Raw genomic sequence first — 20,266 nt, forward strand, 5'->3', positions numbered from 1 at the left:
TATTAATTCATTTTGTCCCTTACTTGGCACTTGCTATGTGCCAAGCACTTAATCGTGGATGCAGGTGAAAAACTGGTCTTTTGTACTCAGGATGTTCATTCACAGTTTAGTGAAAGAAAGACAATGAGGCTGGGTGCAGTGACTCCCATCTGTAATCTCAGTGCTTTGGGAGGCTGAGGTGGCAGGATCGCTTGAGGCCAGGTGTTCAAGACCAGCCTGGGCAACATAGTGATACCCCATCTCTATAGAAAATAAAATAAATTAGCTGGGCATAAGTGGCAGTACCTGTAGTTCCAGCTACGTGGGAGGCTGAGATGGAAGGATTGCTTGAGCTGAGGAGTTTGAGGCTGCAGAGAGCTATAATAGCACCACTGCACTCCAGCCCTGGGTGACAGACTGAGACCTTATCTCTTAAAAAAAAAAAAAAGACAATGAATGTTGTATCCCAGACTCCATTAGACATAAAATAGGTGCTCTATGGGCACAGTGAAGGGGTCTAAACCAGACTGCAAATGTGCGTGTGTGCGCGCCCGTGTGCGTGTGTGTGCGTGTGCATGTGTGTGCATGTGTGCGTGTATGTGTGTGCGTGTGTGTGCATTCAGCATGTGTGTGCGTGTTTGCGCATGTGTGCGTGTGCATGTGTGTGTATGTGTGTGCGTGCGTGCGTGCGCGCGCGCGCGTGTGTGTGTGTGTGTGTGCAGGGCTGTTAGGGCAGACTGTGTTCCCTGAGCTGCCTTCAAGGAGTCGCGGAGGAATGGCCTATAAGGAGAAAAGGGGCTAGAGGGGCTTGGAATGGGAAACAGGAAGGAGAAGAAGAGGAGGAGGAACGCAGAAGGATTAGGGGGTGGTGTGGAAGCTCAAGAGAAGAGTGTGTCAGACAGACCCACCTTTGGGCCATAATTTATCCATTGAGCCCATATTTATTGAGCCCTTTGCCCAAGACACTCTAATGTCGCTTTTGTTTACTTGACTTTCTCTCATGACAGTCTGGGCTTTCTACTTATCTTATGCTGTTAATTGGCACAGAGTAGGTTGTTAATACATACTTTTGAATTGAATTGAAAACCCTGGGAAGTGTGAGAATTTTTTTGCTGTCAGGGAAAGCTGGAAATAGTTGGAATGGCTAGAGTTTGGGGTACGTGTGGGGAGTGGTGAAAAATGAGGATGGAGAGGTGAGGGTCGGATCACTAAAGGTCTAACCTGACAAACCATGGAGTTTAGATTTTATCTAATGTAGGGAATGAAGGTTTCAAGTAAAGGAATGACATGATCGGATTTGTATTTTAGAAGCTCCCTCTGGCTACAGTTTCATGAGGGAGTAGGCAACACAGGAGGCAGGAACACTTAATTCAGGCTGCGAGGGCTTGGACTAAGGGTGAGTGCATATGGATGTGAGGGACAAATTTCAAAGACAGCATGTGAACTTGAGAATGATGAGAAAGAATCTTCCTGCCAGGCGCGGTGGTTCAGGCCTGTAGTCCCAGCACTTTAGCAGGCTGAGGCAGGGTGAATCGCTTGAGCCCACGAGTTCGAGACCAGCCTAGGCAACATAGTGAGACCCTGTCTCTAGAAAAAATACCAAAAAAATTAGCTGGGCACGGTGGCGAGCGCCTGTAATCCCAGCTACTCGGGAGGCTGAGGTGGGAGGATAGCTTGAGCCTGGGAGGTCAAGGCTGCAGTGAGCCGTGATTGCACCACTGCACTCCAGCCTGGGTGACAGAGCAAGACCGTGTTTCAAAACAAACAAACGAAACCACTCAGAAACAAAAGAGAGAGAGAGAGAGAAAGGATCTTTCTCATATTCCAAGGAGTAAATAGGGAGGTTCAGAGGTGTGTGACTTCCCCAAGTTACCCAACATTTCAGGAGGAGCCAGGCCTGGAAATAAGGTCCCATTTTAGCCTAATGAAGCAATAATCCCTCAAGTCAATGATCTGTTCTGGGGACCTTTTTTTTTCTTTTTTGCACCCACCCTGTCTGTTCTGAGGACTTCGAAGGGAGAGTAAAGACAGGTGGGTTGGACAGTTACTCGGTGGTTCTTTGTCCAAGAGACTTGGTCTGCATTTTCAGGGGAATTCATTTGCCCTCATTCCCCATTGTAGCCTATGCCTAGAAACTATCCGTTAACTTTCTACAAGAGCAGAACCACCTCTCAGTGCTCACTCCAACCCTCACACCACCCCGAGGAAAGGGAGGGGGGTTACAGTGTCTGGGGGTCCCTCATGTCTTATCCTGCCTGGTTGAGGCTCTTTGGCCACTCCTCAGTGAGAACCAGCACAGCTACAGACATGTTGTGGCAGTATCCAGGGGACATGGTGAAAGCCGCGAGCACTGCCTCTCAACAATCAACACGGCCCCCTCTGTCTCTTTTCCCTTCCCTTTTTTTTTTTTTTTTTTTTTTTTTGAGACGGAATCTTGCTCTGTTGCCCAGGCTGGAGTGTAGTGTCACAATCTCGGCTCACTGCAACCTCCGCCTCTCGGGTTCAAGTGATTCTCCTGCCTCAGCCTCCAGAGTAGCTGGGACTACAGGCATGCACCACATCACCCAGCTAATTTTTTTTTTTTTTTTGTATTTTTAGTAGAGACAGGGTTTCACCATGTTGGTCAGGCTGGTCTCGCACTTCTGAGCTCAAATGATCCACCCACCTCGGCCTCCCAAATTGTTGGGATTACAAGCGTGAGCCACCGTGCCTGGCCCCTATTTGGTTGTTGATCAAGATTCCTTTGAGTCTACTGAGAGGGGTTTTTGGTTTGTAGTAAGCAGTTTTATTTATTCTTTCAACAATATGAAATGTCTACCTTGTGCCAGGCACAATGCTGGGCATACGCTGATGTTTGACCTAAGGGCAAGCGGTGCAGAAAGAGGAGGGGGCTAGGAGACGGGGCACCATGGCAGATTTCTCCCATTCTCCCGACTTCCCTAGCATGGCACTTTTTCAATGGTGGATGTGCACACACATCACGTTGAATCAGAGGGTGTCTCCACGACTGTACACATTACACATTCCTATACCAGTCACACTATGTTTAAAACACAAATTGTGCAAGTGAGTCTTCGAGAATAAGGACAACTTCTAGAGGGGGGATGGTATGGTAGACTTCTGGAAGAGTGTGCTGTCTGGCACCCATGAAAAACCCTTTGATCCACTTTTGCTGTCAGCCCTTTGACACCCCTCTCCTACCCACCAACAAGAACAAATCAAGAAAATGAGCAAATCACATGGCAAGAGTCCATTTTGAACAACTTTTATTATACGTTTAGTGTTCTCTATACAAAAGAAATCAGTTTTTTTACAGTGATTCAAAAAAAATTCAGAATAATTTGGCCTTTTCATTGCTCATGCAGTCAGTTTATAAGTCCATGTATTAGACGGCCCTCCATGGCCCAGAAGTCTTCCCTGCTGAAGGTCGTGTGTGACACCCTCAGATACGCATCTGTCACTGACAAAGTTGGTTAATGCAAAATAACTCGCAAAAAAGGAAAGAACATGATGTGAGAGGGGTTAAAACAAGGTCTGGCATGGAGTTAAATGTTTAACCAATGGAAAAAAGATCAGACCAATATGTGTGTGTGTGGATATGTAGGAAGGGATGGAGACGCTGGGAAAAAAAATTTCCCACGGGAAGGAACAAATTGGAATGGTGGGGGATATGGGTGTGTGGTGGGGGCGGGGCAGGAGGTCCTCCGGGGTCCAGCATGGGTCGGGAGTGGGAGCAGGACAGAAGGTGGCCACGTCACAGGCGACTGATGCTCAGCTCAAGGGGAGTGTGAAGAGGTTGGCAAAGAGCTGGGGAGCCGGGCAGAGGGACAACACTGACTGAGGACATTGCAGTTGGGAATCAGAAAAAAAGGGGCAGCTCAGGGGCATCTGATCCGCCTCATTTTTGAAAAAGAAACAGAGTAATGTACAAAATTCTGGATATCTTCTCCCAGAGTTTTGTGTTTATTGCTTCACCGAAGTCTTTACATCTGTTGAACTCCAGCCCAGCAAATCCCAGGGTGGCAGCTTGCATGGGCCCTGCTGCCTCTCTGCACCCTGTGGCCATGGGCAGAATAGACAGAGATGCCCTCACTTCTGAGGAATACAGCACACTGAAGGCCTGATGTGTTACAAAGCAAGAGACACCATTCTACGGGGTACGGTCTAGGGTTCACAGTAACAAACACCAATCAGCTATCCTATTCCACTGGCCCAGGTCTGCCCTTAATTGCATGACTGGGTGAACCACACACAGGCTGATCACAGACAGACTGATCTTGGTCTCAGAAACAATCCTGTTTGTCTTTCATTTTGGGAGGCATGTGGGGGATGTGGGAGAGGCAGTAAAGAGGTATGAGAGGGTGAACCAGAAGGACAGATCTTAATACCTCTGTTTCAAAGGAGGCAGCTGTGGTGAGATGAAAGAACACTGGACAAGGAGTCAGAAGGCCCAAGTTCAAGCCCTAACCTTACCTTAGTTTACCAGCTATGTGATCTTGATCAAAATTCCCTTCACTTCTGTGGATTTGCATATCCTTGTCTGTACGATAGATCATTTCAATGAGATCAGCTCTGGGATTCCTTCACATGCCGAAATCCGATTCTGTCCTAAGCTAGATGCCTTGTACCTATTTCCATTCTCCTCATTATGGAACACCCATTTAATACTAGTATGCTGATAGGAGGAACAGCAGCTTCAGGTGAGGCTTGAGACACTGTTTGGTGGACGCTTGTGGCTCTCCTGGATGGTTCTCCTTTCTCTCTGATCCTTCTCTGAATGTGTCTCAGAAAGGCCCATTATTAGTAACGAAGGGAAAGAAAGGACACTTCCCTGGGCTTGGGCTGTGCAGGCTGGGGACAGCCACAAAGTCTGGCTTGAACTCACATGGGGTAGCCCCTGTCTAGGTTAAGGAATGCTAGGAGATGGTCAAGGGAGGGCACTGGTCTGACTCTGCCCGGCTTGCCTATGCCTCCCAGGGCCTTGGTCTCCTCTTGACATATCAAGCTCTTTGTTTCATTGTTTTGAGGCCTCTCTATTTTTCCTTTTTAAAATCAGGGCCCTCCTCCATGCTACTCCTTGGCCACTACGCAGAGCTCAAGCAGGATCCTTTGCCAACTAACGGTGTAGATGCAACCGCAACCATGGGCTTTTGTGTGTTTGGCTGGGGCTGGCCGGAGTGGTGACTGGGCAGGAGGTCACTCTGCACCAAGGTGTCATGAGCGGGGAGCGGTGCCTTGTGCCGGCCTCCCAGGAACCTGCTGGCCACTGAGAAGGGATTCTCTGGCACTAGCCCCAGCCGACGGAAAGCCCAAGAGGCTTCCTCTCCTCAGAGAGTTAGCAAAGCAGCCTCACAAAGACAGACAAAAATGTGCTATGTCCCTGCTCCCTCCATCAAATGGGCTGTTTGTGATGCCCTAAGACTTGGCCCTGCTCCAGCACAGGGCGCCAGAAAGGGCCCGCTGCCCGTGCCATTGCTGGGGCAAAGTTTCCCACTCCTTCAGCTCAGATGCTCTCTCTAGGTGCTGCCAACAGGAATTACCTAAACAGGGCCCAACCCTGGTGGCCTTTCCCACTCCTCTAAGGTGCGTTCCTCATCCACACAGAGCCCTTTGCCTCTTATCTCACGCAACTTGGATGTGGACTAACCCTCTCCAAGACAATGTTGGAATCTGGATCACTATCCCTTGGAAGCACTGCTTGGCAACAGGGCTGTGGTCTGCTGTATGTATGCGAGCATGCGTGGGCACTGGGTGTGGCAGGGGAGCTTGTCCGTTAGCTGGGAAACCCACACATCCTCGGGGGTTTCCACCCTCTTCCCAAGGCTGTGGTCAGGGAAACTATGAATGCGCTATGTGGGCTCAGTTGCACCTTGCAGGGCAAGCAATGTTGGCACTGGCTGATTTTCAGACCTGTGGTCACTTCTCCCGACTTCAGGGCTTGCCAGGGGCAGGGGCAATGGGGTGGACCAGATGTCTCCAACCTCTCAGAGCACAAAGGAGGGTGCTGGTTTGGCTTTCCTGTTAGCTTAAATTCAACCATCTCCTCAAAAGCAAGGCAGGAAAAGATGAGTCCCATTCACCATCACCCAGGCAAGGTGGGAGGCAGCTGTCCCCTGACCGATGGCAGTGTACTTCCCAAACCCTGGCCTCGACAATCCTTCAGGGGAGCCCGTGCCTCTCTGTAGAAAGAGGTATTCAAGGAGGAACTGAATGGGAGACAGAGGCATAAAAATACAGACAGGTTAAGGAGCTTGCCCCAAGAGGCAGAGCAAAGAGGCTCAGGAAGCAGGACTGTTTCTCAAGCCACACCGTGGTTCTTGACTGCTCTGTCCTGCCCAGCCTTGGTGACCAGATGGACCAAGCTCTCCCTCAGAATCCCTCTCTTCAAGCTCGCAGCCATCAGTGGCTTAAGCGGTAGAGGGAAGAATGCTCCCAGCTCAATGGCCACTGTGTCCCAGCACTTGATTTTAGGACTGTCAGCCCCATGAGGGCAGGGACCACATCTAACTCACGGGCCATGGTATCCACAGCTCAGGCCTTAGTTCAGACTGGATTTCAGATTATTTGCTGAATGAATGAATGAATGAATGAATGAATGAATGAATGGACAAATGAGAGCACAGGAAACCACAGCTTTTAGGGCTGAGCACACAGGTGGGATTGCAGCCTAGTCAAAGGAACTTCTAGAGTTACTGTAAGATGCCCAGCACTTTCCTCCCAGCCAGACAGACTGGAGCGCCGATGGCATGGTGCTGTCCTGGCTTCACTGTTGGTATGTCTTGGGGTAGTTGCTTGGGAGACCCAGCTGGCAGGCAATACTGGGCAATTCCACTTTCCTGCTGAGCTGGGGTGGACTCTGACATGGGCTCCATGGAAAATGCATCCTCCTCTTCCCCAAAGGGGCTGCCTCCTGAATCCTGCAATCCCCACGCCTCAGCGTTTGATCTCTCTGACCACCTGCCTTCCTTGCTTGGGGAAAACTTAATTCTTCAGCCTCAGATTTGCTTCTGCTCAGAGGGGTGTGATTGCGTGGTGATGGGGGGCAGCTCTCAGCACCCACAGAACAGCAGCCTGAGAGAGGGCTAACAGCATTTTCTTCATACACAAAGGACAGTACAGAGCCTGGCAGGACACTGGAACGAGGTGCAGAGGCAGGCTGCGGGCTTACTTCTCCCCAAGACCCTTATGAGGGAAGCAGCCCTTCCCAGTCACCAGGTGGTGTGGCAGACTTGCTCACCGTCCCTTCCTGCCCTAACAGCCTGCTTTCGGTGCAATGGGTACACTGGCATGTACGGTGCAGTATGGAATGAGTGTCTGAGAAACTGACTACTCTGCTCAGATCCAAAGCGTTTTCTGGAAAGTCCAGTCCTTTAATTCAGCTCACAGGCACACTTCCCTGACATTCCCTTCAGGGACAGTGGGCCTAGTATCCAAGCAGGTGTTGGAGGAAATCCAGGGGAGGGGCCCTCCAAGCTCACACCCCACCCCCTGCTGTTTACCCTGTCCCCTTGCACTGTGATAAGCTGCCCCTCAGGCGTCCAGGCAGCAGCCCTAGCTGAGGCTTGGCCCAAATGACCATCACATACTCTCAGGTTCAAACAACCTTATTGGCTCAGTTCTGGGCTATGGTTTCTTACCAGCAGAGAGTGTGTGTCTATGGGCTTGACCTTCAACTGAATGATTATTAATGATGCAAGCATTGCTAATACCTTTGCGGCTTAAACATGTGGCAAATGTTGCTTTAATAAAGTCACTGAAGGACAGAGCCCTGGTCTGGCCCAGGCCCCCTGGCTAGCAGCTGGAGGCTCAAATCGGAGGCTGTGCCCATGGCAGCTGATCCATTCCTGGGGATCAGCTTCACCCTCCTGAAACTGACCTCAGCTGCAGAAACAGCTAAAGGGTTCCTCTTAGACTCAAGATCTCCCCCTCTCCTTCTCTGTCTCTGAGGCTAGGTACCTTTGGCTTCAAAAATGCATTAGGTGGGGAGGATGAAGGCAGCACCTTCGGTCTGAGAACTGCAGGTCTGCGAGTGTCTCCATTTGGGGTAACTGGTGAGGACGTGTGTTGAGTGGCCGCTTCTGGTCCTGCCGGAACACTTGCATAGGCTGCCCTGCTCTCCTGGAGATAGATGTCGCTGGAGGCTTCAAGGCTTGCAGGGAGGGGCTGGGAACCTGGGAACTCCAGGGACAGATCAGCGCTGCATAAGGCATACAAAGAGCATTGAGTCCTCCCCAGGTGCGGGCATCACAGCACTGAGTACGGTGCCACCTCAGGGTCCCCTGATATGTATACACCCCAATGAAAGGGCAGACCTGCTCAGTCTTGGGGCAAGTCCCCATCCACACACCATGTCAAACAAGAGCCTCAGTGTCCTACAGAATTGGCTGAGAAGATGATATCTGCTAGAGATGGAAGGGGAGCAGTGCCTTATGCCCCAAACATACCAGCAAAGCTTTTGCATCACAGGGTTCCATCTCCTCGAGGGTGGCAGCGTGGGCCCTGGCCACGTGGACAGGTGCCCTCTACTCTGGACAGAGTGGGTGTGGCCCTGTATCTACATCCTAGGTTTCACCAGTGAGGAGGCAGGAAGTCCAAACCCAGCCTTTTTCTTCTCTCTAGAGGTGAGCACAGTGCCCCCAAGACCAGACACCTGATTTTCTTCTGCTGGAGGTACAGAGTCACTGGCGTTGAAGTCCTTTCTATCAGTGCCCACTCCTGCTCCTCAAACGTCTTCAGAGTCAATGCAGCTCACATCTTAGATACTCCAGAGAAAAGGGCAGGGGAGGAATGAGGGGCAAGAGGTAAACACACCTCCCAAACAAACCAGAGAGCAGCAAGGAGGCCTGCACACCTTCTCCCTGCCAAAAATACTGTCATTTTCCAGAAAGGAGCCAAGCCCAGCTCAGCAACTGACAAGGCCGAGGCAGAGGGGTTGGGGGCCAGGGGAGGCATATGGCGAGAAAGGCATCCTTTGGAAATGCATTGGCCCAGAGGTGGTTTGAATATTACAGCCTGTCTACACGTTCTGGTATAGATTCAATCCTTTTTGCCTATCTTTGCGGTCTCCTGGGGGAGAATCCACTTATTCTTTCTTTTCCAGGGACTCTTTTTCAAAAGGAAAAGAAAACAGAGACATTGGGTCTGGAGGGGAAGATGCACAAAGCGAAATTAAGACAATGAGAAGTCCCGTAACCAACAGAAACGGTGAGCGTGTGCCGAGGCCAAGGGCGGACAGTGTGGTGGAACGCTCGGGGTGGCTGCGAGACCGGGCAAGGGGCCAGGCTCCCTCCAGCTGAGCTCAGCCATGGCTCCAGCTCTCCCACACTGGTGGCACCTGGGGCTGAAGGGGGGTCATTGGGAGGGGGCTTGTGGGTGGCTTGGTGGTTACTGGTCCTCACAGCTTGGCAGACCCCCATATCGTACCCTTGTTACTGAAGGTGGTGGTGGCTTTGTGGTAGGTCTGCAGTGGTTTTGTCTCCCCTTCTCCCCTCCTCCCACTTGCAAAGTGGTGGCTGTGCCTGGGTGGGCTCCGTTAGGCCAGAGAGTAGATAGCATTGACAGGTGACGTGGCCTCTGAGCTTTCGTTGCCCTCTGTTTCCTCCTTGTCCTTTTTGACCGTGTACTGGCCGATGAAGGAGCCGTCTTCATTGAACTGGCCCTCGCCACCCTCGCCATAGTCCACCAGGCTGTCGTCACTCTCCTGCTGCTTGATGGTGCCGTCCAGAGATGTCTGACTGCCCTGCAGGGGCTTGTTGTCCTCATCACTGGCCAAAGAAAGACAGAGAATCTCAGGTGGGGTGGGATGGGGCAGCCGGCCTCCTGCCAGCACATGCCCTACACAGCTCAGAGAGGATGGGACCCAGGAGACCACCCAGTCCAGCCCCTGCTTCACCCTCCCCTGTCCAGCCTGCTTTACAGAAGGGAAACGGAGGCCTAGAGAGGACAAGCACCTTCTCTAAGGTGAGGTTGCAAGTCAGGGCAGGGCAAGGAGTGGAGCCCATGCTTTTGGGCTCCTGTTCCGGGTCTTTTCCATGAGATTGGGTCCCTGTCTGTGGTGGAAGTGGACAGAGGATGGCCACCCCATGGTGAGGCAGAGCCACTGCTTGTGAGACCACATGGAATGGTTTTAGTCCCGAGTGTGTCACTGTGTGGTTTTGTGACCTGGGCCTCAGTCTGTCCATCAAGAGGGGCTGGCCCAGCTTTGATCTCCCAGGACCTGTGACTCTGTAGGGAAACACTCTCGCCTTGACAACAAGCAAGGCTTTTAAAGGAACAAACCTCTCCCTGACCTCTCTGCTTGTCTGTCTTGGTGTCTTTCGCTGAGCTATCTGGTTGATCTATAAAAAGATGTTATTGCTTTGGGCCTAGCAAGCACAGGTGCGCAAGAGTGGTGGTGGTGGTCAGGGGGGGCACACAGGTAAGCAGGTGATGCCAGCAAACGTGAGAAGACAGCAAGGCTCAGAGGATCATGCCCAGCCCCTTCTGAGGCCCACAGGCCCTGACCCTAAGCTCCCCTTGTGCAGGGAGAGCTGGGAGGCTGCCGAGTAAAGCTGCACGGGCCGCTGGGAACAGCCACCCAGTCGGGATGTCTGCCGCGCTCCTGAGGAGGCGCGGGGCTACTCTCTGAGCCAGCGTCTGTTCAGGCACCATGTCCCTTCCCTTGGCTGGAAAGGCTCAGAGTGGGGACCAGGTGGTGCTGGCTGCACTTCAGAGGTTAGCCCAGTTCCTGGGCAGGAGGCAGCTCAGGATGAGCAGTGGGAGTCTGGGTCTGAGCAGTGGGACCATAGTGGTGCCAGGCGGTCTGAGCAGACGCACACCACACCCTGCCTTGCCCCCAGCTCCCCACCCACCCCCAGTCCTTCCTGGACGTGGGGAAGACAACCAGCTGAGTTGCCATTATAGTGGGCAGTGCGTTCTCACTTCTAATAGCAGTGTCGGGCAAAGACAGCTGTCAGGTGAGGGCAGCGAGCCAGAGCCGGGGCTGTGTTAGAAGACTGAAAGCTATTAGCCCACTCCCCACAGTGCTGCCCCATGAATACAGCCTAACTGTATTCATGGGACAGCCGTGGGTTGGGAGATGGTGTGAGGGAGGCAGCTCTCTGGGGCTGTGCTGAGTTTGTGCAGGAAGCGGAAGTCACTGTTTGCCAACTGGAGGAGGGAAATCGCCAGGCTCCTCACCCCACTTGCAGGTCTTATTCGCATGCACTCCTTTCCAGGGCCCTCCATCCCATGTGCAGGGGCATGAGGACTGTGCTATGGGATTTGTGGGAATTCGTCCTCTGTTTCCAGGCAGCTAAGCTAAGTGCAGCCACTGGGCAGCAACAGCCCAGCCAGTGGAAGGGGCAGGGGAAGAGATCTGTAGCATGCCAGGCTGTTGAGGGGACGGGGGATCTAGGTCTGAAAAGAACAGACCGAACAGACCTCTCCTAAGGGAAGCTTGAAAGAAACTAGAATGACTAGGGGTGGCCCTGGTCTGGCCACCTGTCAGCCTCACTTCTGAGACATCTTCAAGGTCTAGGTGGATGGACATAGGGGAGAAAAACAGAGGGTGCCCCATGGGAAAGGTGGTCGGCCACTTAGCCACAGACTGGAGTGAGAGAACAACACTCCTCGCCCCTAGGCCTATCCTCTCTAGAAACTTAGTTCTTTCTCTGATGTATTAATTTCAGCCTTTTCCCAGGTTAGGGCTCTTAGACTCATCCAAGGGAGGGCTCTAGGATGGATGCTGCGGACCTTCCAGAGCCAAAGCAGAGGGGTGTGTGCGTGTAGGGGTGCAGGCCGAGGCATGCTCCTGTGCGTGTAGACCCAGCGTCAGTGTCTGCGGGGAGGAGGCAGGGGTTTTTGCCTGACAGCTTTGGTGTCTGGGGCAGGAGAGGTACATAAGGAAGCAACTCCTCGCAGTACAGGCTGCCCAGCCCTGTATTGGAGGAGGTCCAAGCTCCACCTCTCTGGCTGCACCAAGAGTCTGGGGGAGGAGAAGCCCTGTGGCTTTTGGAACAAAAAGCCAGGGAAGTCTCAGCCTACAGGGAAGCTGTGTCAGGGAAGCCCTGCCAGGGGAGATGGGAAGGGGGCTCTTGTGCCTGCCCTTTCAGGATGCTTTTGGGAATGTCGGGACTAGGTGGACAGTCATGGTCCATAAGCCTGCAGACAGGCTCCTGTGTGGGCAGTGGCTCCACCACACATTGATCTGATTGTGCTTGCCAGGCTGATGGGCAGAGTGGCAGAGGCCCAGGACAGGAAAAGGAGACTGTAGCAGAGGACAAGGGGACCTGGGCCCAGGCAGTAACTGGGTGGCATGAGGAGGGAGGGCTCTGATCAGACATTCCCTCCCATAGCACTTGGTCTGGGAATGACACTCCACAGCCCACTCTGCATCATCCTTCAGCTCAGAACACACTCGCCATCTCCATGGACCCACAACAAAGTTGTTAAGCCCACATACAAAGATGCATCCAGGTAGGACAGGAGCACGCGTATAGAAGTATAGAACAGCAGCACCAGCTGGAAATGTGGGACCTGGCCTTTCCAGCTTTGCCACTAACTCACTGGGTGGGGACCTTGGAAGAGTCTTAGACAATTCGCTTCCTGGTCTGGGCCTCAGTCCTCTCATCTGGGGCATAGGGCACTGGACCAGAAGCCTTTCCAAGGCCCCTGGACCAGAAGCCTTTCCAAGGCCCCTGGTCTAGAGCCCAAAGATATCGCCAAGTTCAAGAAGAAACAACCTGGAATCACCCGACCTTCATTCCTTGAGGCTTTAAGACATCACAGCCTCCCAGGGTCATTATCTTCAGGGTTAGGAATGGAGTGTGGGCGGAGAATCAGCATGAGAGCTGAGCTCATCTCACGGCAAGAGGGTCCTGGGGCTCATGTTCAGAGTGAAAAGGTGGAAAGATATAAATAGCAAGCTTGACACATTGGAGTTGTGCAGTTGAATGAATGAAATGCTGTTCGTCAAACTAATGCACGCATGTGTCGGGCAGTGACTCCTGGGGGAGCAGCCTCGTCTGGCACTCTCAGGATGAGAAGCCTCTGAGTAAACTCAGCAGCATGCACTCTCCACCACAGCGCCACCAGAGAGGCAGTGACAGCCCAATGGGCAAGGACAGCTACTCATGGCCTCTCAGCCAAGCGGAGCTACTCTGAGGTGAGGGTGGTGCCTCAGGGACAGGGAGGACAGCCTGCCTGAGAGAGGAGGAGGGAGATCACGCACCTATAGTCAAACGAGCCATCCTCTTCCTTGGGGTCTTCAGGACCAAGGGGAACATCCTTCTTTTCTCGTACTTGGTCAAAAGGAGAAGCAAAGACACAGACACGATGATTAAGTACATGCCCCTGCTCTCTAGGGCTCCACTGAATGCAGGGCCAGAAGGCACCGCCCTGGGCTCACGGACACTCTTTTTTAACAAGGCACCATCCACGCCTCCCTTGTTTTTGCTTCCTGTACTCAATCAGTTGCCAAGTTGACTCTGCCGCCTCCTTCTCAGCCCCAGGGGTCTCTTTACATCTCTACTGACAACTGAAATCTTCTCCTACCAAGCTCCCCCCACCACATCTCCATGAAGTCTCCCCAAAAGACCAAACAGATGTGATCATTTCCTTTGCCAAAGGCAAACACTCCACTGTTTGCACCTTTCTTACTCTGCTCTGTGATGTAACTATTTGTGGACGTTTCTCATGCCTATCACAGAAGGCTAGTTCTTTCCTCAAGGGTGGGGGTCTGCGTGCTTCTTCACAGTTCCTAGCAGAGTGCCCTGAGCAGAGAAGACACGCCGTACACACCTATGGGATGGAAAGTGTCTCTTCTCTGTGACCCCCTTGTTGGCGTGCCCCCTTTCCTCCACTTCCTCTGTGATGTGTGAGCATTCAGCCGAGGCTCTGCCTTGTTCTGTGCTCGTTCTTTCGGTGTCAGCTACGGTGCCCTTGAGGAGAGATCATTTTTCCTCCGGTATCGCTAGTGCACAGCACAGAGGCGGATGCACAGTGGGCACTTACACGAAAACCTCTTTATGTATCTTTTTTTGTTTGTTTTTTTGCAGTGGTGCTATCTTGGCTCACTGCAACCTCTGCCTCCTGGGTTCAAGCGATTCTCATGCCCCAGCCTCCCAAATAGCTGGGATTATAGGCGCCTGCCACCACGCCTGGCTCATTTTTGTATTTTTAGTAGAGACGAGGTTTTACCACATTGGCCAGGCTGGTCTTGAACTCCCGACCTCAGGTGATCCACCCATTCAGCCTCCCAAAGTGCTGGGATTACAGGCGTGAGGCACCGCGCCCGGCCTATGTGTCCTTTTTGAGATACAAGGTGGATAATCATCCCCATTTTAGATGAGGGAAACCGAACCCTTGAGAGGTGAAGAGCATGTCACGTAACTAATTAGTGACTGAATGAAGACTGGAGGGAAGGCTAGCGACCAGGCCTTGTAGCTCCTGGTTCACTCATCTTTTTAAGGGACCAGGGGCTTACTCTGTAGCTGGAGGGCAAGAGGTAAGTTTCGAAGAACTGTTTGGAATGAGATACTTTCTGAAAGGGCAAAGGGCAGCTCAGAGTTGATCTGCTGGGTTCTTCCAGTATTCCACTTCCACCTGGAATGGGCGTGAACTCAGTCCACCCAAGTCTGACTGTCAGACGGAGGAGGCAGCCTTTTCCCTAACTCAGGCTTTCTCTGTTACAGAACCAGACAGGCCCAGCACAGCAGAACAGAGTGAAAGAAAACATCGCTCACCAGTAAGGGACAATCATTTCCTGCCCTCCCTCACTTAAGGCACATCTCTTCAGAGTCCTAGTCTGTAGGTACTTGGGCATGGGGAATGAAAAAGAATCCAGTCTCCTCTCCCTTCTATTTCCTTTGTGTTGAGTTTTAGGGGGGGGTCCTGGGGGAGGACCTGTTCTAAGAGATGGGGAGAAGGAAGCATTTGGGGAGCATGGGTTGTGTTTGGTGATGGGGCTTTCTGGAGCAGGGAGAAATTGCATTCTGTGGTCCAGCTAGATCTTTGCTTTCAGGGTCATCCATTATCCTGTCTCCTGTCCCTACCCACCCCATCACAGACAGATGGCTCTCTTGCTCCTGTGTAAAAAACAATCAATATTTCCAGAAACAAGAATGCCAGAGGTCCTTGTCCTTGACCTTGGTATGTCTGGGCTGCAGGATCTTTTTTTTTTTTTTCCTTTTTTGAGACGGAGTCTTGCTCTGTCGCCCAGGCTGGAGTGCAGTGGCACGATTTCGGCTCACTGCAACCTCTGTCTCCCAGGTTCAAGTGATTCTCCTGCCTCAGCCTCCTGAGTAGCTGGGATTATAGGCACGTGCCAAAACACCCAGCTAATTTTTTGTATTTTTGGTAGAGATGGGGTTTCACCATGTTGGCCAGGCTGGTCTCGAACTCCTGACCTCAAGTGATCTGCCTGCCTCGGCCTCGCAAAGTGCTGGGATTACAGGTGTGAGCCACTGCGCCCGGCCTGGAGGATCTTTTAAAAAATTTTATTTATTTATTTGAGACAGGGTCTCTGTCACCCAGGCTGGAGTGCAGTGGCACAATCACGCCTCATGGCAGCCTTGACCTCTCTAGGCTCAGGTAATCCTCCCACCTCAGCCTCTTGAATAGCTGAGACCTCAGACACCTGCCACCACACCCAGCTAATTTTTGTATATTTAGTAGAGACGGAGTTTCGTCATGTTGGTTGGGCTGGTCTCAAACTCCTGACCTTAAGTGACCTGCTCACCTTGGCCTCCTGAAGTGCTGGGATTACAGGTGTGAGTCATTGTGCCTGGCTAGGGGCTGAAGGATCTTGAGGTATCCTTGGGATTTTAGGGAAGCCCAAAGTGCTTTAGGGCCATGGGGGTCCCTACCAGTGCCACCCATCTTCAGCCTCTCCCTGCTCCTCGCTTCTGACCCTTGCTAGTGGTATCGGCAGTTACACTGTTGTCCTGCTGAGCGCCCACCTCTGGAACTCTCTCATGTGGGTGCTGCTTCTGCCCAGGCCCCTCCTCTCCCCATTCTCTGGGACACGGTTAGGGAAAATGCCTCTCTTCCTTTCTCCTTCCCTGGGACAAAGGATCCTAATGAGATTCAGGCTGAAAAAAAGCCAATTTATAGAGCAGATGGGTGGTGAGTCAAGGGGAGGAAAGGTCATTCTTAATAGGAGCCAGGGTTCCTTCCATCCCCTCTCTGAGGCCGCCTGGACTGTGCCATCCGCCCAACTCAGGCGAACTTAATTAACTCAAGTGCTCGCTGGCAGTCTGAAGATGCACAGGCAAGAGGATTGTATTTCCAAGCTGGGCAAGGGCTGGCTTCACTGAGACAACACATTCCCCGGATCTGGCTGGAGACCTGGAGACTCACGGGAAAGTGGACGTGCCCCGCCCTGCAAGCCCACGCCTCTCGCACGTCTCACCTGGGTACTTGCCGCCGCGACTCCTCTTGATGAAACAGACGATGAGCAGGATCAGCACCAGGAGGGCGATGGCGCACATAAGCCCAATGAACCAGCCCTGGGTGGCGATGTCTGCTTGGTTGTTGGTGTAAGCTGGCGGGGAGGGCCGGAAGCAAACCCGTGAATGATTTCATGGGGGAGATGGTGAGGAGGGAGATGGAGGGAAGAACTTCAGCTATTTCACGTGGATGTTTCTCCTGGAGCCTAACACTACCACCTAGCAGCCCCCTGGCCCAAACTACCCCGCTAAAGGACAAAAAGAAAATAATTAAAGAGCCAAGGTCAAAAGATCAGAAAAGAGGCAAAGGAAAGGGGTACAAGGAGCAAATAAGAAGCAGAAGGTTGAACAGGTCCTTTAGGAAGGGGAAAGTGTCATAGGGACGAAGCACGGCATTCTTGGAAACCAGAGGGCTGGTCACAGCCTAATGGGGACTGAGGGATGGCCACGGATTGGCCATGGAAGTATGATTCCCCATGGATGAGTCCAGGGTGGAGAAATGGGAGCCGGCAAGCTACCCATCAGGGAGTGCAGGCCATGGCCACGTTGCAAAAACCTGCTATGAGAACACCTTCGCAGGCCTGCACAGGCACATGGCAGCATCCCTGCCCACCAGCATGGCTCCGAAGCCATCCAGGCTTCCTGAGGGTGGGGACTGGACCAAGTGGAGGCCCAGGATGCCCTATCTTTTCACATCTCTCTAGTGGATCCTGCGCTTCCTGACAGCAAAGGCAATCCTGGTGTGGGTACCCCTAGCCAGGCCAGCAGCGATGTGGGGCTGGGGCTGTGCCTTCTGCTCACTCCATGCCACTTCCAGGCTAGTCCACACAGGGTGACCCCCCGGTGGTCTGTGACAAGCCGATGTTCCCCCTCCAACCCCTGTGACAGTGAGTCCCTCTCTGTCCATGCCCTGCGTATGTGCAGACCTGTTTCAAAGTGGGCAGATCCCTTTGTGATTTAAAAGGCCTGCAGGACGGCCCGAAGAACAGGTGCTAAGGAGTCATCTGAGGGTGTCCTTGATGGCCCAATGGCTGGGTTTGGGTTTGGGAGGGGGGGTGTGGTCAGTACCAACTCACCCTTCTCCTTTCTACTGGCTGGAGAACAAAAGCGACCCCTCCTGAAATGCAGCCTGTCACAGAACGTGAGACTGTGACAGAAGGGAAGGATCAAAGGAACGGAATACACCCAGAGTAACCCTGGAACCAGCCAGCCCAGAGACACCTGGGGAGAGGCACACAACAGCAGGAGCCCCAAGAACCATGGAGCTGGCGCCAAGGCACTGAGCCTCCTTCCAGGAGCACAGGGAAAAGCATGAGGGCCACAGCACCTGCACCCCCAGGTCTTCAGCACATGCCATTTGTGGGGCAGTTATCTGGGTGCAAGCCCACCCTTTGCTCCTCCTGGGGGCAGAAACTGTTTTTACAGCCTTCCCAGTGCCCAGTCAAGGGCATTGCACCAAGAAAGTTCTCAGTACGGGGTGAAGACTGATGAACAAGTGTCCTCTGCACTCTGGTTGCCCAGGGCGCCCCGGGCTGAAAAGCAGGTGAGGCCTGTGAGAACAAGGCTTGTGAGTACCATGATCTAGGTAGGCTGCAGAGAAAAGTCCCATCCCTGCTTCCACTCCTGCTCCCAGCAGGCCCCCGCCACAGTGTCAGAGTGATCTTTCCAACCCCCCACGTAGGACTGAATCACTTCCTTGCTTTAACCCTCCAAAGCTTCTTATTGTTATTGAAGAAAACTCTTCATTCCTTATCCTGACCTGTCAGGCTCCATCAGAGCAGGCCCTGGCCATCTCTCTAGTCCTACCTCCCACCACCCTGTCCTCATGCTTTATGCTCCGGCCATGCTGGCCGCTCTCATTCCTACTGCAGGGCCTTTGCATCTGCTGCTTTTTCGTCTAATGGCTGCCTTGGCAACTGGCACCTCCTAGAGAGGTCTTCCTGAACCTTCCCAGCTTAAACAAAGCCCCTCTCCCCAACTCCCACCCAGCTGCTATCTCTATTTCATAGCATTTATAACCATTTAATATATACAGATCTATCATTATCTATTTAATCCTTCCTTCCTTCCCTCCCTCCCTCCCTTTTTCTCTTCCCCCCAATCCTCTCCCCTTCTCCTCCCATCCCACTCCCCTCCCCTACTCTCCCTTCCCCTTCCTTCTCTTCTCTTTCTGAGACAGAGTCTCTCTCTGTTGCCCAGGTTGGAGTGCAGTGGTGTTATCATAGCTCACTGCAACCCCAATCTCTTGGGCTTAAGCGATCCTCCTATCTCAGCCTCTCAAGTAGCTGGGACTACGAGTGCATGTCACCATGCCTAGCTAATTTTTTTTTATTTTTAGTAAAGACAGGGTCTTGCTATGTTGTGTAGGCTGGTCTCAAAGTCCTAAGTGTTCTTGTGTCTTAAAAAAAAAACCCTTGAGGAACTTGCCAGACTTTTCAGCTCCAGCTCACATGCTGCCCTCTTATTGGTACGCTCTATGCTCTTCCGCCCCCTCCAGTTCCCACCAACTCTTCTGTACCCCCAGCAAGCTGACTTCAAGCCCCTCTATTCTTAGCGCTTCAGCTGTTACCACTGAGTGGGCCTCTCCCAAGCTGACCTCCACCTCCTTAACTCTCATCAGCACCAGTGACCCTTTATTCATCCCCATCATCCCTCCAGCCACCTCCACAACCGTAAGCCCAGAGCCTCCTCCTACAGCTCTCCTTGGATGCATGCGCTTAAAATTCAACCTGCATCTTCCTGCCCCCTGCCTTGATTCTCCCAGCTCTCCTGCTGCTGCCACAGGCCACACCACTGTGCCCATCTCTAAGAGCTGCCACTTCTTCCAAAACACCTCCCATATTCCTCTCACTGTTCCATTCTATTCCAGGGGTCCCCTCACCTGTGCCTGCCACTTCCTGTGGATACAATGAGACATCCCGTTACCACCTTCCTAGGAGGCTTCCAATGGTGCCACCTTTCATTACTCTCCACTGTGTGGGCTCAGCTTCTGAGCCTGGCCTTCTGGGAGCTCCAGTCTCCTCTCCGTGCATCCTGCCCCTCCTGCCCAAGAAAGCCCAGGCTGTCGCCCTCCTAGCTCACTGCCACCTTTGCACACTCTACCCCTCCTCCCTGAATCTCCCCTTGCTCCAACTCACACCATCTCCAAACTCCGATTTCACCCCCAGCTGCTCCATGCAGTGGAACATTTAATTGTTCTATTTCCTGGGTCCTGGTTTCCAATCATACTATTAAAGTCTTGAGAACGGGGGATCTCTTTTAGCCTCGTAGTACTTGGCACAATGCTGGTCACGTAACAAGTAGTCAGTGACTACTTATTGATTAATAGGTGAATTTAATCTTACTATAATACAGTTAACCTGGCATACCGATTTAGGTTTTTCCCCTGATATCAGCTAGGGGTCATATGGATACTGGCTTGCCCATGTGCTAGAACTGGGCACTGGGATGAAGGAATTACTTCAACATGTGTTTGGATAGTTCTACCCACCTTTTGCAAGGAGATTGGTTTGTGTGTCTGCAACGACCTAGTCAACGGCCTAGTTGCACCACCATCTTCCTGGTGCTTGTTCTGATGCACCCTGACAGCTGTCTCCACAAGACTTCCTTCCTCTTGGGAAAGAAAGTCATCATTCCAGGGGAAAGGGGCCACATGGGCAATTAGGAAGCAAATGTGGCTTTTCATTCCTGACGTACCAGGTGAAGTTCAAATGTTACCTTCCGTCCTTACTGAAAAGGTGAAAGAATTTCCTGTGAAGTTTGGACACAGAAGGCTGTTCAAAACCAAGTGGGATCTGGGGTAAGATGGGCTCAACCACATCCCATCAAAGTGATTTAGTTTCTCAAGGACCAAAAGAAAT

At 52.3% G+C, this 20,266-nt stretch overlaps 1 protein-coding gene across 32 annotated transcripts in view; it reads right to left on the reverse strand.

The window, feature by feature from the left end:
• Positions 1 to 3,228: 3,228 nt before the first annotated feature.
• Positions 3,229 to 20,266, reverse strand: part of NFASC (neurofascin) — a 194,071-nt gene continuing 177,033 nt past the window's right edge. For all 32 annotated transcript variants that reach the window (XM_055369304.2, XM_055369241.2, XM_019029348.4 and 29 more), the window contains 3 exons: positions 16,370 to 16,501; positions 13,190 to 13,259; positions 3,229 to 9,743 (listed from right to left, as the gene is read on the reverse strand). In XM_055369304.2, the coding sequence (XP_055225279.2) occupies positions 9,512 to 9,743; positions 13,190 to 13,259; positions 16,370 to 16,501 (434 nt within the window). In that variant the 3' untranslated portion in view covers positions 3,229 to 9,511. The remainder of the gene's footprint in view (positions 9,744 to 13,189; positions 13,260 to 16,369; positions 16,502 to 20,266) is intronic.

This window comes from Gorilla gorilla, chromosome 1 (genome assembly GCF_029281585.2).
Source record: "Gorilla gorilla gorilla isolate KB3781 chromosome 1, NHGRI_mGorGor1-v2.1_pri, whole genome shotgun sequence".
In the NCBI taxonomy this organism is placed as follows: domain Eukaryota; kingdom Metazoa; phylum Chordata; class Mammalia; order Primates; family Hominidae; genus Gorilla; species Gorilla gorilla.